The 14,608-nt window shown below is 45.3% G+C and overlaps 1 protein-coding gene across 1 annotated transcript in view; it reads right to left on the reverse strand.

The window, feature by feature from the left end:
• Positions 1-14,603, reverse strand: part of MEI1 (meiotic double-stranded break formation protein 1) — a 36,424-nt gene extending 21,821 nt beyond the window's left edge. The window contains exons 1-13 of the mRNA XM_072334189.1: positions 14,460-14,603; positions 14,204-14,327; positions 11,917-11,967; positions 10,323-10,396; positions 9,570-9,675; positions 8,668-8,871; positions 7,348-7,478; positions 6,696-6,810; positions 5,811-5,927; positions 5,151-5,250; positions 2,546-2,680; positions 1,896-2,010; positions 281-375 (exon numbers count right to left, since the gene is read on the reverse strand). Coding sequence (XP_072190290.1) covers positions 281-375; positions 1,896-2,010; positions 2,546-2,680; positions 5,151-5,250; positions 5,811-5,927; positions 6,696-6,810; positions 7,348-7,478; positions 8,668-8,871; positions 9,570-9,675; positions 10,323-10,396; positions 11,917-11,967; positions 14,204-14,327; positions 14,460-14,603 — 1,511 coding nt within the window. The remainder of the gene's footprint in view (positions 1-280; positions 376-1,895; positions 2,011-2,545; positions 2,681-5,150; positions 5,251-5,810; positions 5,928-6,695; positions 6,811-7,347; positions 7,479-8,667; positions 8,872-9,569; positions 9,676-10,322; positions 10,397-11,916; positions 11,968-14,203; positions 14,328-14,459) is intronic.
• Positions 14,604-14,608: the final 5 nt, after the last annotated feature.

Raw genomic sequence — 14,608 nt, forward strand, 5'->3', positions numbered from 1 at the left:
AACAGTTTTCTCTTATTTTCAACCAGTTCTTCAGTGATCAAAGACATGAGAGAATCTGATAGGTCTGAATCACATTTCTAAGGGGACACAAACGGGTGTGACAAAATTTTCACTATCACTACATATTTCTCCTTCTACTGTTTAGCTGACAAGTGCCATGCATTGAACCCACCCGTGATAGATCAGTGGTGCGGTTTGACAGAGGAACTCAGTCACGAGGACAGATGGACACACAAACACACACACACAGTATCCATCCATATCCCTTCCTTGTCCTCACCTGCAAGCATTTCTGAAGCTTTCCAGAGTGTTGAGTAATAGCTGTCCATGTTTCCAAGAAACTCTACTCTGTGACATCGATAACAGGAGATCACCCTGTTAAAGGACAGAAGTTTTCAAAATGTTGTATTCACTGTCAGAGAAAAGAAAGACTGATTTCCTCTTTGATACCAGCAGTAGGAGGAACAACATACTTCAATCACTTCTTTTGCACCGATGTTTTTTATTATTGTGCTCTCCCTAGGGAAGGCAGAGTTAAAAGATTTACACTGCTCTTTCTATGGAAGAGAGAATTACGAATCCATCAGTTCTGCCCTGCTCTGTCCCTTGGGCAGTATAGCCTGTATTGCCGTGGTTCCGTCTAATCTGGGTTTTAAGCAGCTCAGTTTCAAACCCTTCTGGGAAAACTTGGGTGTTTGTTTTTTTAATTTTGTTCCTTCCATTTACTCTTCACACAACACTGAACAGTTCTTCTCCCTGCTCAGAAGTCACTACTTAGGCTCAGATTTGTAAGAAATTATCCACGTACTGGCCCTTGTTCTAACACAGCATCCTACTGAGTTCAACCAGAAGCCAACTTCCAGGACAGAGTTTGTCACCTGCCCAAACTGTGAACTAACCACTTGGAATTCAAAGTCTGCCATTAAACCTTAACAAGCTGTGGTGGTTTTCTCAGAATGCTACCAGAGGAGGACACAGCAATGCACTGGTGCCTGACAGTTCAGAACTCCTTATATTTGCCCATTTGATACTGTGACACCTTATCACAGCTACAATCATTTCCCCTTTACTCTCACTAAACACAGACTGGATGTCATTACCATTTTGCCTAATTTTCTTACTGTAAAGCTTTTTCTCCTGAAAGGGACACAAAGCTCTGGGTGCACAAACAGACTGACCAACATCCACCTATGGCAGAAAGTTCTCCTGTTTTCTCCAGGCAGAGAAGACAGGCATTAGATAAGAAACAACGCAGACCTAAGGACAGTTCAGCAAGCATTTGGAGTTCTGATACCCCCACAAGATGTTCTTGCTACTTCAGACATGAAATCTAAACTTACGTGGCCCTAAGCACAAAGCAAGAAGATTCAGCCCTTGTCATGTCACTGGCCATCAGTTATGACAGGTGCCCAGGTGTCAGCAGCACATCACATTAACTGCATATTCCAGGAACAGTAAAGAATTTGCAGTCCAAATAGCATCTACCAGTTCCCCCTGTGAGGAATCACTGTGCATACAACGTGACTGTCTTGGTCTGAAGGCACAGTAAAAGATGTTCATTGCCAAAAAATAGATTGACTAACACAGCCTACAAGGCGGGGGCCTAAAGAAGGGTGGGTTCAAATTACCTTGCAGCACTGAACATGTAAAGAGAGCAGCATACTAAAATGGTGTCCCACATATTTTCACTGACTTAGAAAAAGCATTCACCAGCATCCGTCTTCAGAGAAAAAGACTGTTATAATCTCAAGCCACGAGGTTCAAAAGAAACACCAGAGACTACAACAGCCACAGGCAAGGAGATGGAAAAAACATGCAACTTCCACATGCTGTGCAACGAGGATCATCCCTGTCCTGCTTGGTACTACCAAAGAGCACAGTATCTCTTGACTTACTTCATGCTTGTTGCTACTGTGTGGTGGGGAAAGGTCAACACATCGCTTCAGCACTGCCTCCAGCAGTTTCTGCAGCTTTTCATATGGGACTGGAGGAGAGCTCAGATGATCCTTCCTGAACAAGCAGAAAGACAGTGAACATGTTCTCTGCTGGGGACATTCTGCATGTGAAAGCAATGCCAGCAGAACTAACTCCTCTTTGGAAAGCAGTATGCCACTGCCATCTCTCTCCAGCACACAAAAGTCAGGATGTCTGAATAGTGTCTTCTCCAGAAGTGAACCCAAACACACCCTCACTGCATTCAGCATCACAGATTCCCACTACAATCAAGAACTATACAAGTGTGCACAGTCTCATTCTTGTTCTTATCTGTTTGGATGGGTCACAATGTATTGAAGTCACAGCAGCTACAGAACAAACCTAACAGAGATGCTCGGTCCTTGCTGCAGCAGCTAGCTGCCTACCACAGCTTCATCACCCTGGCAGCCCTGGCAGGTGGGTGGGAAGCTAGCTCTGCTGTACCCATGCCTATCTCAGCCAGAATTCCCACTGCAGAGCACACTCACCCACACAGACACAGGGGAGCTGAAGAGACCAACATTTCTTCAGATCTATCTGAAGAAAAGCCTGTAAATACTTTCCTGCCTACCTCAGAAAAGCTGCCACAGCTTTTACAGCCTCCACTACCACCTCCAGCACTGGGCAGTCCACTGTCTTCATCAAAACATCAATGGCATTTACACATATACCTCGGTTCGTGAATAATTTAATTTCCACAGGTTGCCTGCAAAGAGAAAACAGAGCAAGCAAGGAGAATATTGTCAGGTTAAGTAACCGTATTGTCCTCTCATTATTTGACTAAACGGATTGCAGAGCCATGTGGTTCCAGCCATGATTTTTAGTATTCAGAGCCACCTGCTCACAAGGATGCAGTCTCAAATTTGAGTAGATGGAGGGTTTGCAACAAAGAGTGAACTTCAGCAGGTCTGGAGTCCTACCATGATGAAAAGAACCCACAGCCTCGATGACTTTGTACTGTGCTCGCACATACTGACATGAAAAACATGAATAAAGAGGCTCTGCAAAACACAATCCCTGTATAGGACTTTATGCTGAGGCCATCTGCTCTGGCATTTGTAGGTTCATCCAAGCAATTCAGATTTCTGAGTAAACAAGAAAACACTGCCATCATAGAAGAAGGACAGTGCCAAGAGGATAGCTTCTCTAACAGTCCTGCAGTCCTACTGCCAGATGCTGCCAGAAGGACAGGGACTTTCAAGAACTTGAAAAGTAAATAGGAAAAATAAATAGGAAAAAAAAAAAGCAAAAACAACCATAATTCAATTGTTTTGACATTTTTTCTTTATGGTGACCATTTCGGTCAACTGATCACTTTGTGACTCAATGCCATTGAGCATTCAGCATGAGAGCATGGAGGGATGATAAGCCGTTAATCCTACTACTGGGCAAAGATGTACAAATGGCAGACTGTGCTCATCTGACTCCTGGAAAGTCAGGCACAGTTGTGAAGGAGAGAAGGTAAGCAGCTACATGTGGAAAAGAGGCATTAATGGTCTGCCAGAAAGAATCTCCAAAAGCAAAGCAAGAAAAGAAGAAGAGCATGACAGCAGACAGACTTGGGAGCCAGAATATTCCCCATTACTCCATTTTCATTGGCGTGACAGACTAAGGCAAGCCAGGAACACGTGATCCCATGCACAAATGGGAGAGAAGAATCAACTGCAGTAGAAATTAAATTAGTAGCTCAGCTGCAGGGCAAAAAGTGAACAGAGGCAGAGCCACTCTTTAGCCACTCAGTGGGATCAAATCCAGCTTGGCAGTCACTTCACGTTCCACTGTGAGAAAAAGCAGAGAGGTGGGCAAGGCAGGGACAAGGCCAGGGAACACAGGCACCAGGACCAGCCTGTGGCCCAAGCCATATGTGCTGAACTTCAAGTTATTTCTACTTCCACTCTAATTTTATTAATCCCTTCTATTTCCTTCCTTTAATCACTGACCCTCTGAAGTAGAACACATCAGGAAAAAACTCTTCACTGACTCATGCAGGGAAGAAAGGATGGAGGAGTACTGCTGACTCACCCAAGAGGCACAAACCCACTTGCAATATGGTGGACTATGATGTCTACAGGGACAGGGAAACAAATGCATTAAACACAGCAGTCCTGCACCTTCCTGCAGCCCCTTAAATCCTAAACTCTGTGTGCTTGCTCTGGTTGTGCTGGGAGAGAAAAGAAGCACTCCACAGAGAGCTACCCACCATTCCTAGCACTTCTGACAGTGCCAACAGTGGCAGTACATCTTGTCTGGGTAACATCAGAGCGTGGGGGTCAATTACAGAGTAAGAGAACCCAGCTGCAAGGAAAACCAAGAAGAGATGTTCCAGCATGAGACCATTTTCTCCATATGATGCAGTTTAAAATAAAATGACATTTAAAATGTAAGCCTCTGAGAAACATGATGTGTGTGCTAGAAAATGAGAGCAATTGAACAGAGCATTCTCTTTGTTTTACAAGTGTAAATGCTGTAATTAGTGTTTCCCACAGTTTGGTTTCTCTATCTGACAGATCCCACACTGGTCTCATCACACTGTTCTTTCTCCTTTTTTACCCTACCACTTGCTACAAAAATTGACTGACATTTCCAAAATTCAGCTCCAGGGCTCTCTTGGGGGACCTAAGTGGCAAAAACAAGATTCTGTCACTAGCACGACACGACAAGAACAAGATCATACAGGCAGGAACAGGAAACACAGAAGAAAAACAAGCCAGAGTATGTTATTCCTTAGCAGAAAACAAGGGGAGAAAATGACAGAATGCATTAATAGTTCGGCCTGGAATTTGTTTTTGCTGTTTGAATTTAGCTCAGATGAAGACAGAGGACTAGAAGCCATGGAATTTATATGCTCTGCTTTGTCACTTAGCAGGAGCCAGCTGGCTCACATACACCTGGACTTTCCTAGGCTTTGCCTCCTTTTATGCCTACAGCTGAAAGGAGAATTCACTCCCCAGACTGCCAAGGAAGCAGGGAGAGGCAGATGTACTGAAGGAAGGGTGCACAAAGAAGGCAAGCTGGGAGATTTGGAAACGGCCATCAGGCCCTTCTTCACAGGACTAAACACAAAGGCTCAAGAGGTGAAGATATTTGGCCCTGGAAAAGGAACTCAAAAGCACAACAGTTTCCATTTTAGGGTGCCAAACTCTGTGCCTGAGAGCCTGCCAGGGGCAACCCCTTACCGTTTCACTATTTCAGTGAAGAGCAGGAGCCCTTGCTTGTGTAATTCCACATTGTTCAACTGCAGGACATCTTGGAGACTCCTCACCAAAGATTCTATGCCTGCAATGTTCAAGAGAAGTTACAGAGGAGGATTTTAATACTCCCACCCCCCAAATACCAGGATGGGAGAAAATCAAATATTTGAAAGGAAGGAAGATTTGAACAACCATTCTTCTGAGCCAGTGGCAGAAACAACTGCCCAAGCCATCACATTCACTTAGCTCCCTGATAACAGGCATGAGCTCCCACTGCTGAAGGGAAGTCCAGAAGAACGGAAGTAATTTGGCCTTTCTTCCTAAATCCACCTTTGACATCTCCAAAGAAACACCTAGTAGTAATGCCTGATAACTGGCTATTACTAGCAGTCACGTTATAGTAACAGTCACAACAGCTGGTTATTACAGTGGATGCATGCTCATCAGAAACTCATTAGGACTGTGACACTGTAAATTCGAGCTGCAGCAGACATCACAAATGCATCTGATAGGTACTCATTTTCAGTCCTTTATCCATCTTGACTAGGAACTGTGATTGTGTGTAAAGCGCTGAAATTCAGCTAGAGGCACAACAAATGCCAGCAATATTACTCGCGGTCACTGTCAGAAAGGCTGATGACTCACCATATACTGTGTGACACTTGGAGAAGAAAAGGCGCTCTTCAGCTAGGAGAAGCAGCGAGCAATACACTGACCAGATGAGAATTTCACTGTTGCACATGAGGCACTCAAACAGGAATTCTGTGAGAACACACATACAAATAAGGTCACCCTGGCTCACAGCATGGCACAGTTGCTTCTAGAATAGAGCAGACGAAGGAGGAAGAAAGCAGGAATCATGGTGACAGCCAGAGGGAGAATGGATGTATTATGAAATGGAAGGGGTGGAGGATGGAGCGGATACTCAGAGGCATGCTAGCCTTCAAAACACGGTGACTGGAGAGCAGAGTCCCCCAGGCAGGCTTCTTCCCAGCACAAACTTAACAGGCAGGAGCTGAATTGTGGCTCTAGCCTCTGGCGTTAATGAAGTCACAAAGCAAGCTTTAACACGGATGCAGTGATTTTTTTTTCCCCTAAGAACTTTCATATCTCACAAAGAATTTGCAAAATCAAAGCACTTCTGTCTTCTGGGAATAGAGTGAACAACGAACCATCTCCTAAAGCTATATTCCAAAGCCAGATCTACTAGATCAAATTCTATGAAAATTCACAATATTTAGTAAGATAAGATGGAAACCCAGCCAGTTTAGACTTTGCACCTATACTTCAAGAGGTTCCTTGACCAAATTCTTGCTGAGGAAATCCCATTTTGCCCGTTGGCAGCTACTTCTATACTTTCAATTGAAAACTCATTCTTCACTACTGTTTCTTAAATCACATTAGACATTTCTACTGATACTAAAAGGTCATTGCATAGATTATGTCATCCATGGATTGCATGGAGCCAGACTGATTCCTAGATCAAAAAGCCAGGGAGATGGACAATACAATGATACTGCACTTCTTCACCTGGGACATCAGCATGGATAAAGGCAGGAGCGTATCTGCTGGGAGAGTGAACCAGCACTGCAGCCATACAGTGAGAGCTTGCTGCCTGTAACATCTCATCTCTAGTCAACAAAAGCTGTTGTGAAACAAAAGCAAAAAGGAGAGAGGAAGTCAACAGTGCAGGTATAAGTAGTAACAGTTTTCTCTAACCCTAAAAATTTTAAACATAAATGAAGGTCTCTCTTTTAACCTGCATTTCACTGGTTAAACTTGGCAAGACAAGATAAAACACCGGATTAAATGCACTCAAAAATACAGTGTGAGAACCAAAATAAATAAGATTATGAATAGGAATAGCTCCACCTCAATAGTTAGTCATGTTGGCACTACCAGAGCGGCATCAGAACTTAATTGTCAGTGAGTTAAACCAGCTGAGGACACAAGGAAAACTCCAGGACACAGGAATGAACAATAAGGTGATCTGTGGTGGTGTCCACATTTTTCACTGCAGTCTCTATTGCTGGTGAGTGTTGGCAACGGCACCCAAATGCCTCTAATAAAAATTCAATACAGGCTATCAAACTCTTACATTTATTAACAATTCACCTCAGAACAAGGGATAATGTGTTAAAAAGTCATAGGTTGCATGCTGTAAGACTATTTAATCAATCACCTTTTTAAGAATGAGTGGAAGTGGATTTTCCCCTTCTAACAAATCAGAGTTTTCAGATTCTTCTTCTGGTTTTGAATTATTCATAAGAATGGAAGCAAAACGGTCAGATTTCAGCACCTCCTTCAGCAAACCTGCAAAAAGGGGAGCAAAAGTGAGCATCATAATGGACATGGGATTAATTCAGAAGTACTTACAGACTTGTCAGTTTCCTTCTTTTTCCAGCATTCCGAGCAAAGACCCTAACTTCGAGTTGAGCAAGCTTCTTCTGACTTACATAAACAGAAAGTGTCGTGAGCCATGCATCTTGCAACCCCTTGTTACTGGTTCTTTTTGACAGGTCTGATTGCTCCCCATCCCTGAGAGAGCTGTATGTGCAGTAGTAAATGACCCCTCAAGCTTTCTACTTGCATTATCTTCTGTGCTCCAGTACTTTCCCCTTAAATTGTTCCTTTAGAGAGCTCTTGATTTGCATTTTTCTCCACACTACAGCCAAACAGTTAACTAGATATTTTTCCCTGGAATACTTCCTAGAGCCGTGGCATTTATCTTCCCTTTCTGTTTTCACAGGCTCTTGCTGAAAAGGCTGCATTTCGTTAAAGGACATCCACACATATAGAAAAAAAAACCAAAAACCTTCAGTATGAAAGTATAGAGCACTGCTATGGGTATTGATGCAAATCAGCTGTACACATAGGCACAAATTCACAAGGGATAAGGTGTGAGATCAACTTTCAAAGAAATCATCATCCTTTTCTAGCAGCTCAGTAGATCTGAGGAGCTATCCAATTCCTGCTTGCACCCTACAAGGAAAAGGAAATCCTTGGATGGTTCGCAACCAAGCAGTGCCAGGAAGGCTGAAATTGTGTTCTCTACCAATAGTCGGTAAGTGCAATATGAAGCATAAATGCACAAAACTGACCCTTCCATATGTTATTTTGTCCTGATGCTCTACAAAACCCACCTGTCTGTGCCCTGTGTTTGCATTCAGGTAGTTTGGTACTAATGTGTAGCATTCAGGTAGTCTGGTAGCATCATATTCAGACAAGTCAAATCACAATGCAAACCCTGAGGAAACTGTGAAGATTAATCAGTGCTAGGCAACCATGGGACTTTAGGGACAACAGTAGCTGGGGGAGCACAACAGCATTTCTGGGTTATTTCACTGCTGTCTAGTAACAGAAAGGATCGATTGCTTCAAACAAGCAGAAAAGCAGCTCCTCTAGAGCCTGACCCACATCAGGGTATCTAAATCATCCACGGATTTCTGCTTTGCTCTAAACCTTCCCTTGCACCTCAGAGTTTCTCTCAGCAGTGCCTTACCCAAACAATTAATCTGCAGCTCCTTTGTCTGTGCATGGCCAAAAGTGTTCAAGAAGAGGCCACACAGCCTTTCTTCAAAGTGTGCTGAGAGCTTTTCTGTGCCAACAGGAGAGGAGTACAGCTTGCCATACAAGTAGCAGACAGCAGCCTTTACACCTTCATTTGGGTACATCAAGCCCACCAGCAGGTGATCCACTAAATTACCTAGTGTGAGGAACAGAAATGGCAAACATTCATACGGATGAACTGACTTGTGAACTGACTTTTTTAAAGCATCAGCCTAATTCCCTCAAGCTTGTGCTGTGTTTTAAATCCAGCAGGCAGTCAAGCACCACACAGACACTCACTACACAGTCTCCCAGTCAAAACCAGTACAACATGCACGAGCCCACTGCACAGACTGGTATACATAGATTAACAAATACTGGTGGATGTTGTACTGCCTCACCGCTGTTTCTACCTCTGATCCAGACAAACATTTATGGACACTGGGAATGCTTCTAGGAGTCTCTGAGCAGAAGTAGAGTAAAGAATGGCCCAAGGAGAAAACTGTTCACCGTATGGATTTCCACCACAACCGCCTCTACAAAGAGCTAAGTATGCTCACCAGACCGAGAGGCTGAACCAAGGAGAGGAAAACAATGCATATTGCCAACAAGGCATACCTACAAACACAATTCTCAGAGGCTGTTTTTGTCAGGATGGCTAAGAGCACAATGCCAAGTCTACTACTGAGGTACTGACCAGCAACCCAAGAGGTCTGCGTGCCACTTCATCTTCAGGGACAGGATTCTTGTGCAACCTTTGTAAATGCACACAGCAGGGGAAGGACAGTGCGTGTATGCTTGTGTGTGTTAGGGCTGTGACTACAACCCTTCTGTGGAGTGTGACAGGCTACTCACTGTACTCGACCACCAGTATGTCAGCAAAGACTGGGACAGCATCTGCCAGCTTGCCCAAGAGAGTGAATGTAGGCAGGCTGCCTCTTCTGGTAGTTGCTTTGCACAGCTGTAGAGGAGACAGAGGAAGGGAATGTTTCACAGCTGAGAACATGGTACACGGTTAGAAAGACACAAAAATCAGTAAGCTTTCTGTGATGCACAACGCTCCAAAACAGGATCTTCACCTAAACCGGGTCTTTTTCACCATTTAGGGTAAATCAGAAGAAAACTCTGAACACACCTATTAAGTCCCCAGAATGCAGCAGTGTTTCTTTAATTTATCCAAGAAATCTCTTTTTTGTTGCCCCTTTCCTCTCCAGCTCCTACAAGAGCAGATGAATCTGCTGTTGCTGTTCCTCAGTTTTTTGTACCCCACAGGACCACCACAAACTTAGGAATAAAGACAGGAGAAGGCTGTGAAAGCTCCTCATTTCCCTGACACAGGAAAGGAGGAAAAGAAGAATCTGAGGAAGGCAAACATTTTCATGAAAGCAATATGAAGCCATACAGCTACAACATGCCATGGGAGCAATAGGAAAACTCCAGAGAAGACACCAATGCCAAAATCACAGCAGGGGAACTGGCATTAGGACATCTCAGTACAGTAGAAGCTGCATCCCAATGCAGTAGCTGCAGCCTCACAAGGCTTCTCATTCTCATCAGTTCAACCTCTGAAGAACTGAAGGGAAGGGCAAGGAATTCATCTTCACTGACCTCCTTTTGGCTTTCATCCAGAACGCAGCGCAAGTACTGCTCTGACTTCAGCTCCACTACAAGCTGCACAAGAACTAGGCAGAAGAAATGGGATCAGTAATTCACTTCGAAGAGCACTCACAATCCATCCTCCACGGGGCTTTAGCAGGCCAGTGAGCAAAGAGCTTAGCCATTAAATGAGCGTGGGGCTGCTGAGAGAGCAGGGTAACAGCAGAGCCCCAATGCTATTACTTCTGATAGCCCAGCTGAGGCTCTCTGCAGCAACATTATAGCAGCAATCCTGTTCCAGCAGCATCACAACCCATGCATGGAAATGACAAAGGGTGTATCAGGACATCAAGTAAACATAAAGAAGGGAAGGAAACAAAGCCCAAGCTTGAAACCATGAAAAAATCCGATAATTGAATAGAGTAGAGCAGAAATCCTACAGTACCAAACCCGGACTTTATAAACAGCCTTGCAGAGAAGGTAACATTACAGTCTACCAGACATATATACACAGGTATCCCCTGCATTTTTCCATAAAATGAGGCCCTGCTCATCTTTGTGACTCTCAATTGATTGAGACACAGTACAGAATATAGCTCCATACAGTTTGATAAAGCTGGTTTGGATATATCTTCTTGTCATGGCATGACTCATTTCAAACAGGGCACACTGTACTCTAACACATTCTTTTTATTCGTATTCTAAAAAAGCATTAAAAAAAAATAATACCAGAGACTTCAAGGTGCACCATCTCTTGGTATATCCAGGGCAATACTGCGAGTTTATCTAGGAGACCTACTTTAGATGAAAAGCCAAGTTTCTGAGCAGAGGCGTATCTTGAGGCAGATGATATATAGGTGATGTAATGGTCCTTTCCTGCCTGGAACTCTCAGAATTTCTAAGAACGTTCTATTTCTAAGAACATTCAATAATTAGGTACCATTAAGTTAAAATTTCTCCGTTTGAAATCATCCATCTCTCAGCAGAACCGCAGCATGACAGAAAGATCTCTCACCTCTGCAACACATTTCAAGCACGTGTCTGAAAAGCGATACCTCTCTGAAAGGAGCTGGTCACATCTCCTTTCATCTCTCATGGCTGGACAGGAGGAAATCACTGCTCTGTGAATATCACAAGACTCAGCAGAGACACCCAAGGTTAATAGGACTGCAGACATCCCTTCTCAGCCCTGCAGGCGTTTGCTCCAGATTACAAATGAAGGACTGCTCAGAGAGAGGAATCTAGAAGCTGTACAGCTACATCCCAAATATTGTTTGTCCTGAGGAGAAAGCACTAGATTCCAAAGCTCAGTGAAGCTAATATGAAGATTTCCATTTGGTCAGGTCCAAAGATGGGGCTTTATTTACCAGTGCTACCCATCCAATAGCACAAACAAAACCTGAGGGAGAAATGCTATCATTTAAACGTGCACACACTTCAGGTACATGCACCCCAAAATATTGGAATGGTCTGCTCATCATTTTTGCAACTGATAGAAAATAGAAGCTCTTCCCAATTCAAGCTGTGCAGAAGCTGAGCACCTCAGCTATCAGACAGATGCCTCTCCCAAACTGCCACTGACTGGCACACAGCATCTGCACCTCACCTTCACCAAACTGGTCCTGGGTATCACTGTCTTCCACAGCATGGCACAACCCTAAAAGATAAAGCACAATCAATTGCAGAACTCATTTTTGCTTGCGATCATTGGTGTTGTAAAGCATTCTTGTAAAAATAGCTGCACATTATTTCAGTACCACTTTGTTACCCCTGCTTCACACAAAGCCAATCCGACTCTGTCAGAAGAGGGTGGACTCTGCAAAAGGTGCCCTCATAACCAGGAAAAAGGGGCACAAGGCGTTCTGTTCTCTCACAGTTTTTTGTGTGCTTTGTAGTTGAAGTCAGTGGCTCCACCTATGTAAGGAAACATGAAACTGCGAACATCACTGCATGGTCCAGCAGCAGCATGCATCTGAATTACAACACTACAGAATGACACGAGCCAGAGCCCAGTTGCGAGATGTCCTTCCTATCTTACCCTTATTCTTACTCATCACCGCGTCTTCTCCTTCTATGGTACTGAAAATGCCAATCAATTACAGCAAAGTCACAACGCTGTCCCCTAAAAATTGAACTGTGTATCTTTCCAGAGGGGCACACAGACTGATCATTTAAAAGCAGAGCACTGAAACACAAGTACAGCTCTGTCTTCTGGGGTATTTGATTTAGGATCCTACAGTGTAGCAGTGAACTGGCCATAAGCACTACTCCCTCCACATCTGTATAGGGTTGCATGCAGTGCTCAAGAAAAATCTGTGTGACCAAGAGAACGAAACCTGCACAACATTCTAACAAAGCTGTTTCCAATGTGCAAAGCACAGTTTGTGCTGGGAAACCAGCTGAGAAACGCGGCTTGAATTATTCAGTGTTGTGGCTTGCAAGTCACCTCGCGCAAAGCACGTAGCTGTGATGTGCAAATGAGGCCGTGGACTTCAAGAAACCCAGCATAATTGCTCTTTGAAAGCATTTGCATTCATAACCTCCACCTTTTTCTTCCTGCCTGACCGTTCCCTCATTTACACCATTATTTCTCCTCTGACAGGATTTTAGATTTCAAAGACCTTGCCCACAGCACTGCTGTGCAAACAGAAACAGCGAGAGATGTTCGAGATCTGAGGGACCACGATTGGAAAGGCACTTTCTGACATCTCTCTGAGCTCTGCGTTCTGCTGGGAGGCTGAGCCACCAGGAAGAAACAGGTGTCGTAGTCCTACGGCTAGAAGGATTTTAGCTAATATAAAGTGGCAGTGGGAGAAAGAAATACTGTACTGTTTGATAGTAAATCCTGTAGCACCCTTTTAAAGTTCACACTTCCATTTCTGTGCGGATCTTAGTATAGATGAGAAAGCACTGAGGCATGAGACCAGAACAGAGGGTGTTCTGGGAAGAGCCATAAGCCAGAGTGCTCAGTTCTCCATGAAGGCTAAAGATCTGTCAAGATGCTCAGGAAAGCTGTGGGAGCTTTATTAACATGCCAGTTCTGCTCCTCGGGGGAGAGGGAAATTAATTACCCTATTCTAGTTGGAATGAGAGGCCCTTTTCTGTGGGGAATAGCAAGATGTAATGGAGAACATTGGCAGGAGCATGGAATTGGGTATTTCAGTGGTCTACTGCCATTTTGTGGGGGGAGTTGAATGTGGAAAAGCCTGGGTCAGGGAAATCCCAGGTATGTGTACAGACTGGAAGAATAACTCACTGAGAGCAGCTTTGTGGAGGACTTGGAGATCCTGACGGATGAAAAGCTGGACATGAACTAGCAATGTGGGGACTGTCCACCTCTGCTCTGCCTTTGTAAGGCCCCAGCTGGAATTACCACATCCAGGCCTGGGGCCTCAGCACACGAAGGATGTGGAGCTGCTGGAGAGGGTCCAGAGGAGGCCACGAAGATGCTCAGAGGGCTGGAGCACCTTTCCTACAAAGGCAGGCTGAGGGAGCTGGGCTTGTTCAGTTTGGAGAAGAGAAGGCTGTGGGGATAATTCACTGTGGCCTTCCAGTACTATGAGGAAGCTTACAAGCAGAAGGGGAACTGTTTTTTTACATGGGTAAATAGGACAAGGTGGAAGAGCGTTCAACTAAAACAGGGGACATTTAGATTTGATGGCAGGTCACTCGAGAGTGCAGTGAGGTGCTGGCACAGCTGCCCATAGAGCTGTGTGTGCCCCATCCCTGGAGGTTCGAGGCCAGGTTGGATGGGGCCCTGGGCAGCCGGAGCTGGGGGGTGGCAGCCCTGTCCACAGAGCAGGGTGGGACTGTGAGGGCTTCGAAGTCCCTTCCAACCCAAGCCTAGGAAAAGGGAACTCCTTGGTGCTGTCAGGCCGTGTGCGAGCTCTTACCGAAGAGCGTTCCTATCAGACAGAGGCAGCCCCTCTCGTCTGGAGCCAGCAGCTGGACGACCGGCAGCGCCTGCCAGGCCAGGGCATCGCGCAGCCGGGACAACGCGTGCTTCTTCCGCACCAGCTGCGGGTGGGAGACAGCCGTTAGCATCCGGGCCCGCCCCAGCGCTCATCGTGGCAGTAAAAGCGTCACCCCTGCCTCAACGCAGGAGCGGGCTGCGGGGTACCGAGGCCTAGAAGGAAAGGGAAGGCCCACCGAGGCGCCGCCATCTCCCAACGTCTCCACAGCGCAGGCGAGGCACAGCGGCGGCCGGAGCGGCAGGGTCCACCGCGCGCCGTGCCGGTCGCGCAGCCCCTCGCATCCCACCGCCATCGCCTCACGGCCGCTAGGGCGCGCCATGGGCA

This window comes from Excalfactoria chinensis, chromosome 1, assembly GCF_039878825.1.
Source record: "Excalfactoria chinensis isolate bCotChi1 chromosome 1, bCotChi1.hap2, whole genome shotgun sequence".
NCBI lineage: Eukaryota > Metazoa > Chordata > Aves > Galliformes > Phasianidae > Excalfactoria > Excalfactoria chinensis.